The following is a 23812-nucleotide window of genomic DNA, read 5'->3' on the forward strand; positions in this document are numbered from 1 at the left end:
GTTTAGACGAGTAGAGCAACCATTTATCACATTTGGCTTGCCAAGCGCTTCATATGAGTTAAAAAGGGCTTAAACGAAGGGAAAGTCCAGGCACAAGTAACTTACACTTCTTCTCTACCATGCTCAACTGTAAATCGAGTGCAGGATTGGTTATTGTGATATCTTGGAATACAAAGAACTTGATTGATTATCTTAGGGTACGCAAAGTACCAGCCCCTCAGGATAACAAAGTTACCAGCCCCTCAGGATAACAAAGTTACCAGCCCCTCAGGATAATAGTTCAAGATTGACAATTTCCACATCATTTCCAGGGGTTACGGTTCAGCAAGGACATTAATCACCAAGCGAGGAAACATTTTTTTTCTGGATGAATAATCTGGTATTTCATCCAAGTATTGTGCTTATACTCCAGCTAGAAGACAACAAACGAGGAGAAAAAGAAACGCCGATTCAAGTGTCAAGTTCAAATGCAGATACTATATTAGACAATAATTAGTATTCTCGAATAATTCTCTTCATTGCAAAATCTTAATTAGTACATTTAGGGTAAAAAGTGCAAACACATACCATTATACGTGATATCCACTGGGCCATTCACTTTAGTCCACAGCCTCAGTTAAAGCCGTACTGCTTTTCACAGATGGAGTCAGGGCCATCAGTAATTTCAATCCGAGCAGGAAAGAGCCCAGAGGTACTGCCACCTAACGCACCATCCATAACATCTCATGGATTTCTCCAAATTGCAGAACTGATGCATGCCTTCACCACATTCGTTTTTTCTAATCTGCCAATGCTATTACGAAAGCCATAATCCAGAAGGTTATCCTCATTTGCCAAGAGGGACTATCGACATTGCAGGTGTGTCCTCCTCTGCCATAATCCAGAAGTTTATCCTCATTTGCCAAGAGGGACTATCGACATTGCAGGTCTGTCCGCCTCTGCAATAGCGACGCTAAAAATTTTGGGCACAATTTGGGAAGAGGTGGTAGAATATGAGAAGGTCCATCAAACAGTCTCTCCCAAGGTTTATCAGAAGGCATAAATGGGACACTGTCCAACCTCGGCTTTTCACTGTCAACAGGTGGAAGCTTTCCATAGATAGACTCGTAACCATTTTCACCTTCAAAGGTAGCAACATTATTAGCCATGTTGATCATACTTGCACTTTTCTCATGCAATAGCATGTTTTTATCATGCATTGTATGCATGTCCATGTTCTCAGCACTTGGCCAGGAGCAATCTCAAATATTAATAAAAAACTAATTTCTAAGTTTAAGCAACCATGTGAACTAACAGTATGCTGCATTAACATCCTCAACATGCACTCTACATTAAGCTGGAATCAACTTGCTTTACTTCCTTTGCCATTTACTATTTGATTTGGAAATCCAATTTATGCACAAAAAAGGTAAAAAAAAAATAGTGGGAAAGATGATGTAATCAAATTATCACTTCCATCACAGAAGGAAAATATTGCCACAAATTTAAAGCAATGCAAACATGGAAACAAAGCTGATAGAAAAACAGCACATGAATGAGTACCTTTTTCTTCTTGGACAGCAAACTGTTGTGCATGTTTAGCTGTGATCTGATCTTCCTTGCTGTAGGGGTTGAAAACTAGGTACTCATGGTCACCATTTATATATGTTAAAAGTGATGCACAATTAGTTTTGGAACTCTCCCCAGCAAATGTACGTGACACGACAAATGAAAGTCCACCTCCTCTTGCCTAGGTTATGTTAAAGAATAAAGATTTACTTGCTCAAATGAAACAAGTAACAATGTTTTATCATACAATAAAGTTTGGCATATATAAGACGTTACCTTCCTGACAGACCACATAGAAATAGGAATTGGATCTTCTGTGTTGAACAGCAAAATCAGTCCATCCCAGCCACTTGAAGTTTCAACAGTTGCTGTATTTTGAGAAACACTAGGAACAAGGACCAAAGCTGCAAATTGTGAATTGTCTGCATTACATGCTACAGCTGCAAAGAAGCACACATTAACTGGTAATAGTGGTAATAGAACAAAGGCATCATCAAAAGGAAACAGCACCGTGACTGCCAAAAACAAAAATAAGCTTGGTCTTCTCATTATATGTAAACTCTCTCTCTCTCTAAAAAAAAAAATTCTTCCCAGACCATGTTAATAAATTACCTTCTATCACCAACTGATATGACCAGGCCAATGAAAGTTTTTCCAGGTTCCACACCGACAGTTGGGGCTTTGAACCATGGCATATTGCCACAAGATTATGTGTCTTTGGTACAAAATGAAGTGCCACAGCTGGCTGAGCAACATACAGGAGAACTTTTTTATTAGTACACTTTATATTAGAAAAAAAAGTACATGAACTTACATAGAAAGATGTAAAACTTACATGTATGTGTGTGTGTGTGCATGTTGTGAGTATGACGGTCTGTCTGTCTATTCTCAGATGTTACCTTAAGAGTCTCACCAACTACAGCGATGAGGGTATTTGTGCCTGCATCCCACAATGTAATGCTAGTTTCTGCAGCAACTGCTAAGACAGACCCATCCTCAGAAAATCCAGCAGCAGTCATAGGTTTCTTTCTGAATGGCCAGCCAGAAAGATAATGTACATGAGCAGCATACCAAACTAAAAGCCTTCTAAAAGAAAAAATTGCTATTCCCATGGTGCACAACCAACTTTTGAAGATGTTTCTCAAGTGCAGTCATAGGAATACTATACAAACTTTTGGATGTTTTAGAATGAAACAAATCTACTATAAATATCTTCCATTGTTTAAGGGGCAATAGTTCCCATTTTAGATTTATAGTTTGCCAATGAGTTACAATGGTTTGATAACAGCTGATTGGTCAGTCGTGTCTGATCGCATCTAAAAAGCCACTCACAGGGACCTTGCATTCAAATTCTTGTCAAGATACCATGTTTCATGTTGCTAAGTCAGTGGATGCTGAGTAAGCCCCTAGCAGATATAGTATGCCAAAGTAATAAAAACAATAAAAATAAAAATAAAAGAAAGAAAGAAGACAGTACAATTAACACGAGATCAAGTAATTGTGATAATGAAACAGGATGTGCACTTCAAGAGACATGTTTCTACAAATTACAAGATAGTAGAAGCAAACTGCTAATTCATTGAGGCAAAGGTGGGTGAATGATGCACAATAAGTGCTGAAGTGCTCAAAATTTACTGCTAAGAGATAAGAATGAAATCCCAAAGCTTTTGAAACTCAATATGTGGCAACAGACTTGTTGACATGCTTTTCTGATAATAGTGTAAGACAAATGGCTTAATTTCAAAGATCAAGGCATCATCAAAGTGCAGTTCTGAATGAAGTTAGGAATTACGCCTTTTTCAGATTAAAGGAGGAACATACTTATACGAACCAATGGACTGGCATTTCCACCCATATTTCTGAGAGGTTTTGTCACTATCAACCTGGCTGCTTCTGATCCAAACCTGAAAAACATAAAGTAATAACATGACTATGCAACCAAATAAATGACAATGGGGAAACCCAATACAAAGACATCCTACAAGTTCTGCCACCAGATGCCCCGCATAAGAAGGTACCTTGAAGTTACCACCATAAGAAGTGCTTACTGCCATTGAACAAGAAGGATGAAATGCAAGGGCAGAAATTCCAGCATCACTGAACCCAAAAGACCCATAATGACAGTAAAGTCAATAACAAAAAATGAACAAATGAAATTTGCATAGCAATAACTAAAGCGCTCCATCATGTAATCTACAAAGAGACACACAAATGAGCATGCTCAGGCCACCAACAGCTGGTTTTAAAACTACAGCACTATAATTTTTGGGCATGATCCTGCAAGATAATGCAAAGTAGTAATGAACAATATTTAATGTATTTTATGTTAAGGGACAGCCACCTGATGCATACACCTGCTGAACCACAGCAAAACTTAAACAACGAGAAGAAACACAGAAACTGGAAACCTGAACGAAATTATGGCAGAAATTATCGTAAGATAGTTTAAAAAGTTAGACACTTGAAACGTTACAACAGTGACATGCATTATGTATGCACCCGTGTATCATTATGCTCCCTGGTGTGACACAGTCACTTATGTAATCATGTTTCTCAAAAAAGCCACTGAATTGTTGCTTTAAAACAAAAAACAAAAAAAACTCTTTTTTCCCTTTCTTTAATGTACAACAAAAGAAAACATTATCAGCTGCCTACATTGACTATCTTGTTGCCCATAGCTAGTTGAAAGCCAATCAAGCATAAAAAAGACTGAACTTGGGACAGTTAAAAAATTGGTGATGAACCAACAACAAAAGAAAGGTGGAAACCTTTGCAATCAACAGATTCTTAGGCTTCACCAACATCACAGGATCCACAACTTAAAAAGACAATAGGAGCGAACTCCAATTGGCATGAAGGCAAAGTCCAAAGCAGCACCCACAAGCAAATGAACGGAAAAAGAAACATCAGATGGTATCATGGAAATAAACTTATAAAGGAAGACCATGAAAGTTGGAACACCAATTGAAATGAAGCTAACTATGAAGTATGAAGAAAGGATTGAATCTAAAAACAATGGCACCTAGTTCAAAAACTTTATTTCTGGAAGGAAGAACAAACAATTTAAACCAACATTTTCACTTTTAGATGTATATTCAAGACCTACCCATGAGGTTCATAAATGACAGTTGATAAAGCATATTCTTCTTTTTGTGGTCTGTGCTCCCAAAATTTGAGGCAGACAAGGCCACCAATTTTCTCTTCTGGAAGCCTAACCTCCACTGTGCCCATTATCGAGGCATCTGATGAGACAGAAAGTAGAGGAAGAACTACCTGAAATCAACAAAAAACTTGTCTCAGCATAAGTCCTTTGGTGATTTCTCAATGTTGAAGTAAGAGGAAGAGAAAATATGCCACAGAGTAGAGCTATAGAAGGCAAGGCTGTGATGGCATGGTTAAAGATGAAAACACATTTACACATGGAGGGTTTGAAGCACAACAAGGCTACACACTTTCATAGAAGATAAACAACTGCCTGATAATGAAATTGTCATAATATAGAATATTTTTTATTCTATCAATGTGATGTTTACGGACAACCAAGGAATAACAAGCAGTGATTACTATATCCGTGCACAATCCTATGCAATTCATATTTAAAGCAGGGAATCAACACTGCTGTGCCCCATACAACAGAAGTGTAATGATAACATATTAATTTGACTATTCTGACATGTTCTACATATCAAGTGTCAAGTCCAAACAGGCGCAATTTGTTTCATTACCATGACATCATCGCCAGGTTGATAATTCCTTTCGCAAACCTGAACCTGCAAGAATCATGAATGAAAACAATAACCTTGAAGATCTAAACAACAAATTGTCAAGATCTCATGACAACATAGAAATATCATAACTTCAATTAGACAAACAGCATGCAAAACCTTTTCTCTTGTCAAATTGTTAATACAATTTCAATGATCATTTCCTGCACAAACCTCTGAAAGCTCACGATTGTGGAAGAGGTGATAGAATTGTACATGATAGCTTTCAGTTAGCAGAGCGAGAATGCCAGCAGCAGAACTCACAACAAACTTGTTCCCCCACGGGCCCTTGTAGACCTCCGGAATCGGATAAGAAGGCTAGATACAGAATAAGGTAAAAGTTCAGAATCAGATGTAACTATACTGTTTAACTAAAGGATTCATTTCTTAAAAGCCGTACATGGTCTCTTGTTTAAAAACCTATGTCACACGGGTGAGAGAATGTTAAAGAAAAGGTGCAGGGGGCGGGCCTACTCTGTGTGGGTGTGTTTGAGTGTGTGATTTAATATGTTACAATTTTTTTTTTGTTCAGAATTAAATTTTATTGAAGGCCATTTTAGTCCACTTATATTTTATGATGAATAAAGTTTCATGTTTTTTTTTAAATATGGGCAGACCATGTCATCCTTTAAAAAGGACAACAGGCAGTCAGTGCAGTTGTTCTTTTTAAAGGATGACATGGTCTGCCCATATTTTAAAAAAACATGAAACTTTATTCATCATAAAATATAAGTCGACTAAAATGGCCTTCAATAAAATTTAGGACACGAGAGAGAGAGAGAGAGAGAGAGAGAGAGAGAGAGAGAGAGAGATGCATGTGACTGCTGAAAAAGTCCTTTTGAAGGACGTGGAAGAGAGAGAGGAGGGAAAAATTGGCTGGCAAAGTAAAAGGAAAAAGAAAAATAGAGGAAAAAAGAAAGCAGAAAAATAAGAGACAAAAAAGGGCAGGTGCAGACTCGTGACCACACTCATGTGTGTATCAGATCCACACCTATGCCTGCACCCACACCAACATTGTGGCTTCCTTGTTGAAGAGTCTATCACAGTTAAAAACTGAGAAAAAGAAAAGGGCAAGAAAAGGTACCTTAATACCAGTGATGGGCTTTAAGGATTCCATTGAAGGCATTTTGAGAAGGTGGATTTGATTATCTGCACATGAGACCTGAGGGAAACAAAGGAAAGTGGTTCAGGAACAATGCCTTTTGGGATGCTTCTGAATTAGCCAATTAGGAAAAGAGCACATCCACATGAACTGAATAATGGTTCAATACACATCATCATTAGAAAACCTGCATATAGCAAACAAAGAAAAGCATTATAGCGAAACAAAAAACTTCGAGTGGAGAAATCTGACAAACCTCAGCAATTTACAAGCGGTTCAAATTTCCAGCTAACTACTTTTTCTTTCTTGACAATCAGACATTCTGCCTTTCTGGATATTGCGACTCAGCAAGCTAAGTTTGCAAGTCCCATGAATCTTCAGAAATTCAGCTAGGCATCAACTTTTATTGGATCATATTGGATAAATGGACAACTCATATAAAAAATTCCCTTTCAGGTCATGATGCCATACTTTACCACATTTTATCTACACATGCAAAACTGTAACTTCTAATTTCATTAGATTATGGAATTCCAGAAATTTGTTTACCAAATTTCAGAATTTTCCAATAGATCCCTTGTCAATCACTGGATCATAATTTGTGCAATTTTAATTCAATTCTAAAAATTCATTTCTTCAAACAATGTAGAAGTGTAAATTCTCTCTCACTCTCTCTCTTCTCCCCAACCCCACCCCCCTTTTTGTCATTTACAAAGGACCATATTTATATATTGAGAAGACCATTGGAATATTTACCAGCATATGAATTTGGAGCCAAGAGATGAAAGAGCATTAGTTCTAAACTTCCAATTGAAATTGCTGGGAGATAAACTCCCAGCAAGAGCTTAGTTACTGGGTTCACAATATATTCTTGAGCATGAGATCTTCCAAAAATGTGATATCATGCTCAAGTCCTGTAAGTCAGTAACCTGATCTGAAAAATCCGTTATGGAAAGCATAAGTTCCAGATTGTTCCAATAGCAACCATGCACCTTGTCAAAGTTCAAAAAATAGCACATGGCAATGGAAGAAGACCTATGGGGTTTTTCTATGAGGAAATGGATAGGCAAAAGAACAAAATAGCTGCCAATTTGGACCATAATGATAAAAAACACAAAGTCAGATGGGCTGCAATTGACAGAAGCAATGTTTAGAATCTCACCAAGTCAACTTGTTGACTCGGCTTGACTCGGCCGCCTACCAGGATGTCCAAGGAAGAGACTCGGCTTTATCTAAAACTTAGAAAGACTTGCCCAAAACCCGTTTGGCTTGCCTATAACTCATTTTACTTGCTTAGTCAATTTGTTTCATTTTCCCACCACCTGTTTAAGTTGCTCAAAATTTGGTCACAGATTTTATATTCACGTTCATGCATGTTTCTGTTGAGTTGTTCTTCATTGATATATTGATGCTTGATACTAATAAATGTTGAAGTATGCAACTATAGAGTAGCTTAACTGTCCGATTTCTGGTTATTGCATAAGTAAATATAACTTAGGTGATGGCTTAACTTGATGTTTGACTTCCAAACTATAGAAGTAATCAACCCTTACACGAGTCAATAATGTATGACTTATTAGGTTCCAAAACATTGGATAGAAGATGGAATGTACAACTTCATCAACCCTTGCATGCAGCAAATATCATTCGACCTAGCATTTTCATTATGATGACAATTTCAACAACGATAAAGAGATTATAAATGGATTATATAATTGCGTAGACAAGCTGGTGGCAGATCTCCATGTTCAATTAACTATTCTTCGACAATTGGATACGTGTACAGAAATGCAGGGGTTATTTGGTACTTTAGAGCAAGGACCATTGGAACAAGGGAAAAATCATAAGTTTATTAATATTAAGTCATTTACAAATACTTTTTGAAACCTTGTTAATGCAATTTACATCAGACTTCTTATATTATTTTACATGGCTAGTAGCTGATTGGTGGAGGTCCTTTGGAAAAGAGACTACTGAATTCATGCACTTAAAGTATGAACTTTAAAGTTTAAATCTAACATTCAGTGTGTTGAGTTGTGAATCTAATTGGAGCACTTTCAGGCATGTGTTTGTGTCATGTTACATTTCTAAGTGCTCATCATTTTAAATTAATAGATTGGAAGTTGACACTCAATTACCAAAGGTGCACACAAAAACGTAGAAATAGGTGACCATTTATGTCTTTATGTCACTGTGACTAGACCAGGCATTAGCCTCGTTGTTGGGAAACGTGTTGTGATAACAAGACTGCCATTTACATTGCAAATAATCCAGTATTTCATGAGAGAACAAAGCACATAGAGGTGGATTGTCATCATCATCGGGATCTTATACAAGGAGGTGTTGTGTCTATGATCATGTAGCTTCTGATGATCAGGCAGCAGATATGTTAATACGTGTTGTTCCTTCTCTCTCTCTCTCTCTCTCTCTCTCTTCCCCCATCGTACTCAACATTACCAGATTTGTAAGAAATAACATATGATATCACCATTTAAATGGGAAATAGTGTGGTAAAAGAATGAATTGTGGATGTGAACTAAGACAAAGCAATCATAAAATAAAAAACTTACAGATGAAAGCCCAGCAACAGGGGATTCAACAAAATATAGAAGTTGGGATCCTATACGTGGGAGAAAATTCTTCTTCTCTGTATCTAATTGCCAACAAACAAGAACTCCTTCCTTTCCACCTGTAAGATAAATTAGAAGATAAACAGAACGGCCAAAAGTGCAGCCTAGTACAGAAAAGCAAATGTGTAAATCATATAGGCCGTAATCAGAGGTTTCTCTACCTGAAAACAGATATGCTCCATCAGAGGAAAATGAAAGAATTTTCACTTCAGTTGGATGCCAATGCCATGTAGAACAAGAATCAGCATCATCATTGTCTCTCACACCAGGCTCCTCTTCCTCAACATTAGCCACCCTTTTATTACGATAACTTCCATTCTGAGAAAAGGTTCTCTTTCCAAACCCTCTCCATATCAAAATTCTTCCTGTGATATCACCACCAGCAACAATCCTTTCATTTGGATGAAATGCTAGAACTGTCAATTGTTTGGTATGGTGTAGCTTTATCTTCCTGACCTCACATGGACTGAAGTCTTTGGTCGGGAACTTCCATATGAGGAGTTTGTTCACACTGCATGTACCAAAGAAATCTCCAGAGCTGCTACCTACCAGAGGTTCAACTTCTGATGACTACAATATGAGAAGCAGGTGTCAAACAATTTGAGGGCCAGTATAACCACAGTTGTCATAAGAAGGGTAGTTTACCAGTGAAACAAAACACAGAGAATACACATGAACTGAGAGAACTAAACCTGCTTGTTTTCGCTTAACTTGTATTAGATGGATTCCCTTAGAGTTAGGTTGAGGGATATTTTCTTTCTTCAACATGCATTCGCTACAAAAGCTATCATTTCCAAACCAACTAGGCTTAGTATCAACCTTCATTGAGATGAAAAATGTGGCTGCATGCTTGAAAGAAGAAACATGCACTAACATTTGAAAGGAACAAACATCCTTAATAATAGTTTATTCTCCAAAACACAAAAAGGATTCTATGTATTTCTGTAGCACATGCATCAAAGAATAACTGGTGGACAATTTGAATGCTGTAGAATCTTTTTATAACGTCCTGCATTTTCTCTCATGCACAAAACAAACATACACATGTACATAAGACAGACATACACACACATGCACGCATGAGAGAGAGAGAGAGAGAGAGTATGCTAACCTCTGTTAAGATCCCTTCAATCACACGGGATTTTGTCAAGTTAACCACACGAACTTGACCCTTCCTTGCTTTCTGCTGCCCACTGCCATTACTAATGGGAGCAGCATGTTCAACAGAAATAAATGCATACAAACTTGAAAACTTATTGCCATTATCAGATAAAATTGATATCATAGGAACCACCTGCAAGAACAAGCAAAGTAGAAGACAAATTTCATAATCAGTTATATAGAAGACAAATTTCATAATCAGTTATAAGTTTGTAACTATGAGCATGATCCCTTGCAAAAGTGGGATCTTTAAAAAAAAATGTATAACAAACACATATAAACCAGAATATCTCAGTAAAAGCAACCTTTAACAAATGAACTATATAAATGCAACAGGATCAGCATTTCAATTACAAACATCATAAGGTATTACCAACCAAGGCTCAGTTGGTGTATTACATCAATGTCTACCAGATCCAATGATGTGGGGATTTAGTATTCATTCTGATTTCTGCAGATTCTATCTAACACATCAGTAGCTTTCCAAGGCATGCATGGAAGATGGATAGATTTAAACTAAAGTAAACACCACATTTTAGTTTAATTGACAGCAACTTTGTCAAATTCATACTGCTGTCACAAGTATGCCTTGTTTCCCCAAAAATCACATTAAAAACAGTAAAAATAAAAAGAACAAATTACAAAAAAAATACTTAACATTTGGGAAATAACAAATTACAGTTCAACTTGTAAAAGATAACTAATAAGCATTCAACTTTTGAGAGAAATTCACAATGAGTTGTCTGCCAAAAGAAAAAATTATGTTCTCATATAATAAACATCCCTCACATAAACAACCACCCTTCTGTTGGCTGAAGAAAATTTATTTCCAAGAGGGGCATTTTGCCACTTCATAAAAAAAAATAGTGTTTTCTTTTGGTAGCAAGCCTTTGAAATTTCTCTTAAACCCTCGAAGACCTACTTTTTAGAAGGATGTGGTGCTTTTTTGTAATTTGTACAAAAATATTTTGTAATTTTTTTGTGCTTTTTGCAATTTTTTTGAATAAGTAAAAACAAAAGCATGACATTTTGAACTACCACCAAAAGGAAATGTCGTGTTTTAATCCCAATATTTCTGTGAGTTTTTGTCAAAAAAGATATTTTAATATATTTGAATTTTTTTTTGTTTCTTTCAACATTTTAGTAACTATTTTGAATCGTTAACAGTGTTTTTGTAAGAAAATTAGTATAAAACACACAATTCCATAATTTTTCGATTGTGATATATTTATTTATTGTTTCTATCTCCTAATAGTTTCTCAACAAAAAACAAAGTTTCCAGTTAATACCTGACAACCCATTGATAAAAACACGGAGACTAGTATAGGAGACAATGGTTCATACATCTTTGTGCACCTAAGACACATGGGTATGAAGGAAATGTCCCTGTACTCATCTCAGGATGCCAGTATGGTGGGGCAGGTACAAGGACATATCCCCACTACAGCTTTTTCTGTTAAAACTTAAAAGAAAAAAAGAATGGATGGAAGGTTTTCAGAAAGGGAGGGAAAAGAGAGAGAAAGACTGAAATAATCAGAATACTTTCAACAAACCAAGGGGTCACGATCAAGGCAAACTATTTGTTTACTCCATTGAGGGGTATTTTATTCTCTTGAAAATAAAATTGGGTTTCCATTTTTTCAACTTAGTCTCGATTGCATGAATTTGTTAAAATCAATGGCATAAACAATTTATGAGGGTTTTGTAGCTACCAGTTATATATATGTGTACATGTGTATGTGTGTATACCAGCTATATATATATATATATATATATATATGTTCATGTGTATGTGTGTGTGTGTGTGTGGAAAACTGAACCTAAGCCTAGGCATCGGGCCTGGCCCGATTAAATTTAGAAACATATTTTTTAATATAAAATAATATATAAATATAATTAATTATAATAAATATTATAAATATATATAATTATAAATTACTAAAAATTAAAAAAATAAATTATCGGGCTTATCGGGCCCACCCTAGCCGACCAGATAACGAATCATGCTAGCCTGGGCAATGTTGTAAAACGCGTATCGTAAGCCGTATCGATCGGGCTTTAAGATATGTCGTATCGTAACGTATCGTAAATTTTAAAAAAATAATAATAATAAATCAGAAAAAAATTTTAAAAAATCAGAAAATTCATAAAAAAATCAGAAAAAATTAAAAATAATAATTCTTCATAGAAAACATGTTTTAGTCTTTTAGAGAATGATAGACTTATTATTTTGCTAAATGCTATAAACTTGCGCGTTCACGCGAACGGTTCATCATTCATACTTCATAGACATCAAAATTCATAACAATATTATTCTTTTTCATCTTCATCTTCATGGTTTAAAAAAAAAACCCTTTCCTCCCAATGGGAATCAGCCACCCATGCACAAATCCATGGTTTAATAGATGATTTCACGGTGAAAATCGATGATTTCACAATAAAAATCGATGATTTCCCTCTAAGGCAGTACAATCTATAGATTAGAAATGCAGAAGGGGTGGGTTTTTATAAAAAAAAACTCGAAAAAATGGGGTTCAAACCCCCTTTTTAGAAATCAGCCCGTATCGTACGATACAGGCCGTATCACACGTATCGTACGATACAGGTACGATACACCCCCATTTACGATACAGGGGGTGTATCGTATCGTATTTTGTAAACGATACGATACGTATCGTACGATACGTACAACACTGAGCCTGGGTACCTTTTTCCCTGCCCAGTACCGGGTACCCGGCTTGGCCCGGCCCGATGCCCAGCCTTAGCTGAACCATGATTCCAGCTATCCTATGACATTTGAAGACATCAAATCCAAGCCGTCCATCATCTTTTATGCATGGTGTGTAAATATGAATTTTTTTATTTTGTTTTTCTGTCGCATGATGGAGGAAGGGGGGGAAGGAGGACCCCCCCCCCCCCCTTCTTTTTTTTTCCTCCTCTCCCCTTTCCTCCACACACATAAGGTAGAGACAAGGGGTGATCTGCTGGCTCCACCCCTGCCGTCACAAGCGGGGCTGCCTCAACACCGCCTGGCAGTGGGGCTCATGTTGGAAAAAGAGGAGGATGGGGGAGAGAAAGAATGGGGAGGGAAGAGAGGCATGGGGAGAGAGAGAGAGAGAGGGAGAGGGGGGTTGATCTAAGTCATCTGATTCTAAATAGGATGGCCCAGATGTCTCTGAATGTCTAATTTAACTAAAATCAGCATTCAGGCATATATGTATATATATATATATATATATATATATATATATATATATATATATATAGAGAGAGAGAGAGAGAGAGAGAGCTGGTAACTACCAGATTTGATCGGAACCGTATCCAATGTTGATCATGGAGACCTTGAAAACTCTAAACCTTTTTAATGTTCCCAAATTTAGCTGCATCTTCCATCTGTTTCTCAAGCAACTGACATGGGTACAATGTTTTTTCTTATTTAACGATTGTATTTTATAGGATTGCAGCATTGCCAATCCAGGAAATGGATTGAGAAAGACCATAAAAGAGCATATCTGTATTACATGGGTTTTCTTGTTTTAGACCAAAATTTTTGTGTAACACTGTAAGAAAATAGACAGAACTTCATAAAAGATTAGGACATCCTGTTAAAAGATTATCTCCTTTCTCCTTTGTTAAGAAACTTTGAAAAGAACTTTTTTTTTTTTTGGGTGAAGATTTTATCTTGAGAAAAATGGAAGCACTCCTATTTGGTTCAAGAAATTTTTTCTCCTTTCAACCCTTCGCATTGATACATTTGGATGCATGGAGACCAACACTAGTGGCATCAAAAGGAGGTGTTTTCTCTTATGTTATTTTTCATTGTTGACTTTACTTGATTCACATGGATATACTTCTAAAATTCAAAAAAAAAAAAAAACTTTCATAGTTTTAAATTTTTTCACAAAATGCTCTAAAACCAATATAGTGCTAATGTCATTATGCTTAGAACTGGCTAAAGAGGAGGATATCTTATCAATGAATTTAGGAAACATTTAGAAAATAAAATAAAATAAAAACATACATTAAACAAATTGTCCAAAAACACCTCAATAAAATGGTTCTAAAAAACAATTTTGGGCTGAAGGTATCCTTATAGCTGTTTATCTAATCACACAATGCCTTCCCTTATTCCTTCAAAACCTTCCTATTAACAAATCTTTGGAAATTGATCTTGATTGTAATAAACAGAGTATTTGGTTGTAAATTTTTTTATCAAAATCATAAACTTTCTAGCCAATTTGGCTTTGCTGGAAATATATCTCAAAATTCAAATGAATATTTTTTTCTTGATGCGCCTGTTATGGTTGATGATTATTATCATGATGTTGATTCTGACATTTTACTTTCTTTGATAATGCCACAAGCAAAAGTTTAGTATGTCATATTTAGAATTTTTAACTTATTTCTTGATATTAAGGTAACCCACTCATCAAGAATATATCTCTTCTCTCAAACTAAATTAGCCTCTAGTGTTGATACAGTTAAGTGGTGGATACTCCTTAAGCTCTTAACATGAAAATGAAGATTAGTGATGGAAGATTTTTTACAAATGCAAGTCCTCACAAACAACTTATTGGAGCTATCTCTTAGGTTCTTACCATCACTAGACCTGATATCTCACACTGTTCACATGGTTAGCCAATTTCAATATGCAGCAACTACAGTTCACATGGAACTCCTACGTATTGTCAAATAGGTTAAGAGTAGTCTCACCAAGGGACCCTTCTTGTCCTCATCATCTTTCGAGCTCACAGCTTATGCAAATGTTCACTAAGGAGGCGAGTCTGACAATCATCATTCTACAACTTTAATATTGTTTGGGAAATTTATTATATCGTCGAGGTGCAAAAAGCAACAAAAGATCATTCTTTCATCAATTCAAATTGAATACTGGATGATGGCTACAGCTACTTATGAGCTACACTAGATAAAAGGTCTTTCTAAACATAGTCACAAATAACGTTTCGGTCCTTCGAAGTTTTAAACAGTGAGTTTTTCCTTAGGTATAATACGGCTAGCTTTAAAAAAGGGAAAAATACGATAAAAATACGACAAATTTTTAAAAATTTAAAAAAACTAAAAATGGGGAAAAAATAAAGTGAGAAATTAATAACACAAACATCAAAAAATAAGTAGATTTGCAACAAATAAAAAATACAAAATGAAAAAAAACTGTTTGGCTTTAAAAAACATGAAAAAAATGAAAAAAGTAACAAAAAAAACGTTTTTTTATATTTTTAAAAATGTTTTTTTTTTAGTTTTAAATGGCAATTTATTTGTCACTTTTTTCTTCACGTTTTTTGTGACGCTGCTTCTAAATGACAGAGGTGTCTATTTGAGTTCACAATTCAAGTTTTGCAGTGACAATAAGAGTGCTAGCTACATTGCTTATAACCATACATTTCACGAAATAATCAAACACATTGAAATAGATTCAATCCATTATGCTGGGGAAGAATTTTTAAAGAACGTTATTGAGTTGCCACTTGCCATTCATCACATCAAAGTATCAATTGATTGATTCCTTAACAAAAAACCCTTTGTACTCCTCATTTAGCTTCCTTCTTGAAAAGGTTTTCATTATCCAACAATAAATTTAAGGGGGTATATTAGTATACATATTTCTTTATTTCTCTCTTGTGTTTTTCTTTTTTTCTTTTTTTTTTTCTTTTTTATTTGTTTGGTCTAATCAAGCTTCATTAGATTTCAACTAGCCATTAAGCTAGTGCCAATGGCTTTAAATAGTACTGTTCTCTCCTTCTAATTTATAAATTGTAAATAAGGGATATTGTCCCATTGGATTTTAAGATTCTTATGAAGCCTTTGTGTGTTAATACAATTATTGATTATTCAGTTATAAAGTTTTACTTTTCTTGACATTATTATCAAGTTACACTATGTAGGCTCCAAAGTTTACTCCTTGCCTAGGCTCCATTAGCACTTTTAGAAACATCTATGTTGTCAAGGCACCTGGGCACTGCCTGGTGCCCAGGCAGAGCCTATGCCTATGCGAGCCTAGGAAAAAAAGGTGACCAATCTTTTTTTTTTCATTTTTTTTAGTTATGTTAATATGTCAAGTTATTTTAACTAACTATTACTAATATTTAAAAGGTGGAGTAGTAATATAAAAATCATAATAACTTAAACAATAAAAAATTAGTTGTTGACTTCATTGAATATGAAAAATCAATAGAAGAAGTTTAACATTACTCATTAAATGTAATCTAATACAAGTAACGGAAAAAAAAAAAAAAAAAAAAAAAAAAAAAAAAAAAAAACTGAACCTAATCTCTAGAAGAAGGAATGTAAATCCGTAGGAAGGCTTTAATCCACCTGGACTTAAACAAAGACATAATATAATAAAAAAAAAACCACCAGTACATAATAGTATACATTTAAGTACATAACAGTAACAATACATATAAGTACATAACCATACTAATGTATAAATATAATAGGCATCACAATATTACATATTATATAACTGATAACAGGCTAACAATATATACATATTAGGTTGATGCAATACTTTATAACAGATCGTACGTATAATATGTATTACAATATATATAACAGGAATAACAAATTGTATTACAATACAATTTACATAATAGTATATACATATAAGTTTATAAGTTGTAACAGGTATACATGATATAAGTATGTAACATAACCATACTAACATAATATAATAAAAAAAAGTTAACAGTACATAATATTGTACATATAAGTACACAACAGTAACAATACATATAAGTACATACCCATACTAACAAATACATATAACAGGTATCACAATACTACATAATACATATTATATAACAGGCTAACAATATATACATATAAAAGGTTGATGCAATACCATATAACAGGTATAACGCACTGTACATGACAGTATATACATATAAGTTTATAACATGTATTACAATGAAGAACAAATTGTATTACAATGCATATAACCTATGTCACATGGGTGCGGGTGCTGGTGCGGCAAGGTCCAAAAAAAAACCTCGGTGCGGGTACGGTGAGACATTTTATATATATATATATATATATATATATATATATATATATATATATATATATATAAGGAAAAATTAAATAAAAATTAATAAATACCCACTACAAATCAACAAGGATTAGATCATTAGAGTTTTAAGAAATGTTCCATCAACTGATTCAACAATTAAAAAAATAAAATGAAATTCATCATTCTTGTATTAATCTCTTCATCACTCGTAATTTATTGAAGGCTGTTGCAGTGTCTCAAAAACAACAGACAAGCAACATAGGATGAGTCAAAATGCCATAAACTTCAGGGCAGCAGGTTCAAACCAGCAGCTAAATAGTAAGAATGTTTGTAATGAAGTCTACAAACTAGTATCATTAAAGATAAAAGGTAGAAGAATAGTCTTCGCAAAGTATGTTTCTCAAACACAGAAAGAAAGTGCTCATTGTATATGTGCACTAAAAAGTAGAAACTCTATCGCTGTTAAACTCTGTGCGTTGGATTTTCTATGCCTTCGATTTTTTTTTTTGTGCACTAGAAACTTAGAAACTTATTCTTAAATGTTCTGTTCGTTTCTGATTTTTTTTTCGTTTCTGTTTAATCATCATTTTTTTAGTTCGATTCTGATTTCTGCATAAGGGGTTAATATCTTAATATGTATTATGTTCTCTTTATTTCTGATTTGAAGTTAATATGTTCTCTTTATTTCTGATTTGTAGGTAAGTAATACTTAATACTTAATACTAATAGTTAAAAATTAAGTTCTCCAATCTGTTATTGTAGAATGTAGACAATCGGCTAAGGCCTGACTAACATGAATCAGATTTTTTATTTTGGTTCTAGAGTTCTCCAATCTGTTATATGTTATTGACTTATTGTAGGCAATTGGATGAGGGCTGATTTATAAGTTATTGTAGTTGTTTTTGTACAATTGTTACTTTGTTAGTTTGTTTTACTTTTACATTATCATTTACGTATGATTTTTTTAAGGTAAAATAAGATTTAGATTTTGTGGCTTCAGGACCTCAAGTGTTTGATACTTGATAGCTGCAAAAAATGCCTAGATCGAAGGATTTATTTTGGTCCCATGCACTTCAAAGTCATGAAGAGAAGTTGATTTGCAAGTTTTCTTTTGAGCAATACACAGGAGGAATTACTCGATTTAAGCATCATTTGGCTGGAATTCATGGCAATGTTGTTGTCTTATTAGTTTCTCATTTATTTTATTTTTTCTAACGTTTAGGAAATTTTAGTATTTTTTGTTTTTTAAAAATTACCATGTTTTTCCCCTTTTCCCCTGTATTTTTCAAGCTCGCCGTTATACATGACGTCGCCGTTTAAAACTCTGAAACATTACTTGTGACTATGGTGTATACATATAACAATATACATATAACAACATAATCAACATAACAATACATAAAAATATGTAATCAATATAAAATAAAGTACACAATAATATATACACAATTAAGAAACTTTAACTGAAAGGGAAGGTGAATTTTCACTTTTCGTTAGACTAGGGGTGTTGGTGCCTAGTGAAGCCTAAGCGCCAACCTAGGCACCAACACATATCCCGTTGCCTAAATGGTGGACTTAGACGATGGGTGTGGACTCATGCTTAGTCCACGCCTAAGCGAGGCCTTAACAACATAGAGAAACATAGCTCTATATCAATATTGTAATTGTTTCATCTCACACCAGTTGATATGTTGCGTATCAATGGCAAAAATGAAGTGATAATTCTCAAGATCAGTGGTAGTCAAGCTCTATAATACATACTCGTAAATATAATATTTAATATATCCTTGTGCATCTATCTACTTTTGTATATACACATACATTTCTCACTATTCATAATTATATCCAACGCCTTACTTTTTTTGGCATTTTAGATATTTTAATTTAAACCTCCATATTGATCTTGTTTTAGTCAATTGAGTTGGACATGTCAGACTGCCTAATCCAGACTAGCTTTTGAGGGCCTTAACCAAACCTATGCTTGACTTCCCAGTTGACAGCTTAGCTTGAGTATGCATGAATGAGTTGGATGTAGAAGAACTAGAAATCAAGAACAACTCAATATGGATGACTTGCTAGAATTAAAACAGAAACTATAATCAAGAGTTAGGAACACATGGGCAGAAACGGATCAGCTTTAGGCAGGACTAGGTGGCAGACCCAAAAAAGCCTATGTGGAGCCAAAATGACAAAAACTATAAGGAGAAAAAGAAAGAAGGAAGAAGAAAAATAGGAGAAAGGAGAAAAGTGGCAGTTTTGAAATTCCACCTACCCAAGCAACATACTAAAAGACATAACAACAATGGAATAATATTTTTAGCATTAAAAGTTAGAAAAATGTTTGAGACATGCAAGTGCCTCAGCCTTGGCATTTAGCCAGCCAACCAGCACCTACGTGGACTTTTGACCACATAGATCACTCATCACCATTCGTATGGTAAACATGACGCAGCAGAAGATGCTTATTTCATGGCGAAAAACAACAAAATAGAACAATATAGAGCAGCCATAGCATATACACCACTCTCACCATGAAATAGATAGGAATGTTAACATCCACCGTCTTAATCAACTCTCCTGAAGCAAAGTTCCAATATCTCAGGGTACCATCCAATGACGACGTCCAGCAGTTGTATAGAAGCTTACCTGCAGCACCGGCTGCAGGTACAACAACAACAGAAGTGACAGGTGCTGTATGACCTTCCAATTCTGATATCTGCAAATTAAGAGTTCCAAATCACTATAAGACACTTACTCCAAAACCAGAGGGTAGACTAAGTTTGAACATTACCAACAAACTTGTAGTTGTGCTGTAGATTGAAACGATATTGCCCGTACAAAGAAGCAATTTCTTTCCATCACCAGAAAAAGCAGGACACCGAAATACTAAATTTTGTCCTCCAGTTAACATGTTTCTTTACGTATTTCTGAACCGAGCTGTGAAAGGAAGGGAAAAAAAGGGGAGTGAGTCTCATACATCTGCTATTGAATAGGGAAACAACAGAGTTTCTGAACCAACAGGGCGTCACTCTAGCTACCTTCCTTCCCTAAAACAGTTGGTGGAGAGAAAGCAGCGGACGGAGAGAGAGTAGCGGACGCCGGTGGAGGAAGAAAGCAGCGGACGGAGACGTCGGGGAGAGCAGCGAGACGGAGACGTCGGAGAGAGCACACAGAGAGAGCCGCGGGAAGGGCACGATTTCGTGCCCTAAATCGAATTTTACATACTTAAAAATTTTAAAAAAGGACCAAAATGTCTACGGTGCGGTTTGACCGCACCGGACTCGCGTTTGATGCGAGTCGAGTCGAGTGTGCTTCATCTGATTGACCGATTCTTGGTGCGAATCCGGGTCGCACTCACACCCGCGTGTCGTCGATGAGGGTGCGGGTCTAAAAATGGTGCACCCATGTCACATAGGCATAGGTATGGGTATGAAGAAGCGGGTATCGGTATGGCATTTTCGTTAATCTTGATATGATGGTACGATGATAATTATATATTTTTTAATTCAAAAAAAATTAAAAAAACAAATGATATCATCATGTTCCTTTTAGTTCATACATATAATGTCACAAAAAAAACATAAAATGTTCCTTTCATAATTCTTACATATAATCTCATAAAAAAACAGCATATAACAACAACAATCATAAACTAAGCTGCATAATTTATAAGTTGTAATCAAATTAACAAACATGTTGAAAACTGGACAAGGGCATACGCAAAAAAATTAAAGAGATATGACTCCTCATTGGTACGAAACAACATAGAGAAGTTATATAATTTGCGGCCTCAAAGTCATGGCAGGCAATAAACTTATCCCAACTTCTTGTTCTCAAACAGCTTATGATTGGTACTATGTTATTGAATAAGAACTCAAACACAATAAGAGCCCTCAAAGTCATAACAGTCATAACCTTATCCCAACTTGTTAAACTAGTGTTTCATAGGAAGACGTGCACTCGTTAGTAGAATGTCTTGAGGAATCTCATCAACAAACACAAAGGGAAAAGGATTACGAGGAAGTAAACTAACTAATTGAAGCACATATTAGCAGGAACCAGAGAAACGAGTACTTTTTCCCAAATGCTAATCAACACACTAGAAGAATCGACGTAAACTCAAACCCATAAAACTTAAACCCTAACTACAGCCAAATGGAAAAACTTGATGTTGTCGACTCGCCGCCCGTCACCCACTCGCCATCCGCCGCCGTCCGTTGGTAGTCGCCCAAGCTGTCAAACCCCCAACAGTTGCAACAACCCTAAAAACCACTGAATGGAGAAACTTGTCGTCGCCCACTCACCATCCGTCGCTAGTCGTCGTCGGTCGCCAGCCACTATCCGTCACCAGTGGCTGCCAAAGCTCTCGCCAGACTTCAGTCAAGCACCGACCGGAAGTCAAAAGAAGATCAAGAGGGAGAAGACACTATCGGGTTACTTTTTACATTTTATTGTGGTTTGGATCTCGTTCTGACCCAAAACTAGATCCATACCCGTGTACCTATTTTGGCGTATCCATATGGCTACGCGGGTCATTTGAGTGTACGATGGTGACATTGCCAAAGAAAATATCCTGCAAGTTCATTTAGAGCAAGATGCATGCAGAAAACACAAAAATCGGCCATTGAAAATAACTGTATTCATGCACACCTCCTACATGTTTCTCAAAAGCCTTTCCTTCATCAAAGCAACACAACTCATGGCAGCAGATGAATAAAATTAAACATAGCTCATGGCAGCAGCCAACTAAAAAGGAAGCTGCAGAAAAAAGCGATGTGGTCACAAAAAAGTTATGCAATAAGTAAAGATCCATAAAATAAAACACAGCTCATGGCAGCAGACAACTAACATTATCGCCGACTTAGACCATTTTCTATGATGGATGTTGACAAAGAAGGCAATATTTGGAGAATAACTCTAACCTTGGCACACAATCCCTCTCTCAAATATACTTGTAGGCATGAAAATTAAGACATCTAGATGAAAGCGTATAGAGAACAACACAAAAAAAAAATCATGGCATCGTCCACATAGAAGACCCTCATTGCTTGGTTGTAACAAGCTAGAAAAATCAAGTTTTTCCAGTGTATTCCAACCTAGCTTTTGTCTCACGATTTCATGACCTAATCTTGACACTAATATTGGTACTAGACCTACACTAAAATCACAAGCACAGTTATAGACATGTATACAATGAGAGGAAAATGCACAGCTGCTGAAAAAACAAAAAGCTCCTTCCTTTATCAATGGGAGAGATAACGAGAGAGTTGGCCAAAACTTCTACCTAAACCCGTGTCACAAAGAGAGACTTGGCTGAAACTTCTGTTGGATAGTGGCCACTGAGCCCTATCCGGATAGCTCGTAACTGCAAGGTAGTTATGAGATTTACTCAACAACCTTTATCACAAGGTAAAGTTTCATCTCTATCTAGCCTTTTTTCCTAAAACCTCTCTCACGCTAACTGCCCGCTAGGCTTTAAGGGAAACCTAAGGGGCTGACCTATTTAGTCACAGCAAGTCTTTGTGTTAGGGTTTAATCTCTCGTTGATTACCTTAGAGGAGCCCCTTAGAAGGAAACCCCTAAATCTGACAGTATCCACTTGCTCTTCGACTTCTTCTTCCACCTTTGTTTTCATCTTTTCCATCTCTGTTGTTAGCTACTTGAAGGACAATACTAGAGCATCCAGTAATGAATCAGTTGAGGAGAGTGAGACGTCGCTCCACTGCCTTCACTCCAACAGTGGTATCAAAGCGCAGGAGATCAACATCTGGCATAGAAATGACATTAAAAGTTGGAGCCTCAGAACAAGCTAAAACTGAATGAGACAAACTTCCATGCATGGAAATGTAGGATTATGTTGGTCTTGACTTTGGAAATGCTCGTTTACGTGATCAACCAGTCTTTCTCACTTTAGGAGACAAACCTATAGATGAGGAAAGTCTGAACACATCAAAAAGAATTGCAAGACAAAAAATCTCAAACAAGAAAGACAACAATGGTCAGGGCAACAACAAGAGGAGGAAGCCGCAAGGGGACTCCGATAGAGAAGTCATTTGTGTAGTGTCAGAATGTTTGTTTGCATATGGAGATCTGACTGGTTGGTGGATTGATTCAGGAGCTACTCGTCACATTGCAAAGGCAAAGGAAGATGTGATTCGCATGAAAGAACTGAGTCTGGGAACACAAAAGGTCTACATGGGAAACAACTTATATTTGATGTTATGAGAATTGAGGCATATCGACTAAATGTTGGGGGTATCGTGTCGTACTTAAAGAGGTTTTAATGTTCCTTCTATGAGGAGGAATCTAGTGTCTGTTGGCGCACTGATTGGGAAAGATTTTGAAGTTCGTTTTATTCATAGGAAGGTAATAGTGGGAAAACATGGAAAGACCATGTTCGATGGGAAATTTGTAAAAGAACATGGTATGTTCAAACTTAATGATATGAATGAAGCTTCCAGTTTTGCTTATTTCGACTGTACAATGAATGTGAATGTAAACTTATGGCATGAAAGGTTAAGTCATACAAACATAAAAAAAGATGAAAACTCTAGCACAACAAAATTTAATACTTGAC

The 23812-nt window shown here is 35.8% G+C and overlaps 1 protein-coding gene across 1 annotated transcript; it reads right to left on the reverse strand.

Annotated features, from left to right (window-relative positions):
• Positions 1-449: 449 nt before the first annotated feature.
• Positions 450-20446, reverse strand: LOC116264611 (uncharacterized). The gene is made up of 17 exons (XM_031644930.2): positions 20274-20446; positions 20027-20172; positions 19766-19951; positions 10156-10338; positions 9206-9614; positions 8985-9103; positions 6397-6474; positions 5487-5630; positions 5274-5318; positions 4655-4821; positions 3567-3645; positions 3370-3452; positions 2448-2577; positions 2161-2293; positions 1825-1988; positions 1543-1729; positions 450-1120 (listed from the first exon to the last, which is right to left on the reverse strand). The coding sequence occupies exons 2-17, from the start codon at positions 20144-20146 to the stop codon at positions 912-914; spliced, it is 2436 nt and encodes an 811-aa protein (XP_031500790.1). The 5' UTR covers positions 20147-20172; positions 20274-20446; the 3' UTR covers positions 450-911.
• Positions 20447-23812: the final 3366 nt, after the last annotated feature.

This window comes from Nymphaea colorata, chromosome 11 (assembly GCF_008831285.2).
Source record: "Nymphaea colorata isolate Beijing-Zhang1983 chromosome 11, ASM883128v2, whole genome shotgun sequence".
Lineage (NCBI taxonomy): Eukaryota > Viridiplantae > Streptophyta > Magnoliopsida > Nymphaeales > Nymphaeaceae > Nymphaea > Nymphaea colorata.

Bases quoted from the DNA above. Each gene is read 5' to 3' on its own strand.
- LOC116264611 (XM_031644930.2), bottom strand. From the start codon at position 20,146: ATGTTAACTGGAGGACAAAATTTAGTATTTCGGTGTCCTGCTTTTTCT. The intron at 5,631-6,396 runs GTACCTTTTCTT...TTCTGTATCTAG, and splicing joins AGCCCATCACTGGTATTAAG to CCTTCTTATCCGATTCCGGA. The intron at 4,822-5,273 runs GTAATGAAACAA...TGTTGATTTCAG, and splicing joins AACCTGGCGATGATGTCATG to GTAGTTCTTCCTCTACTTTC.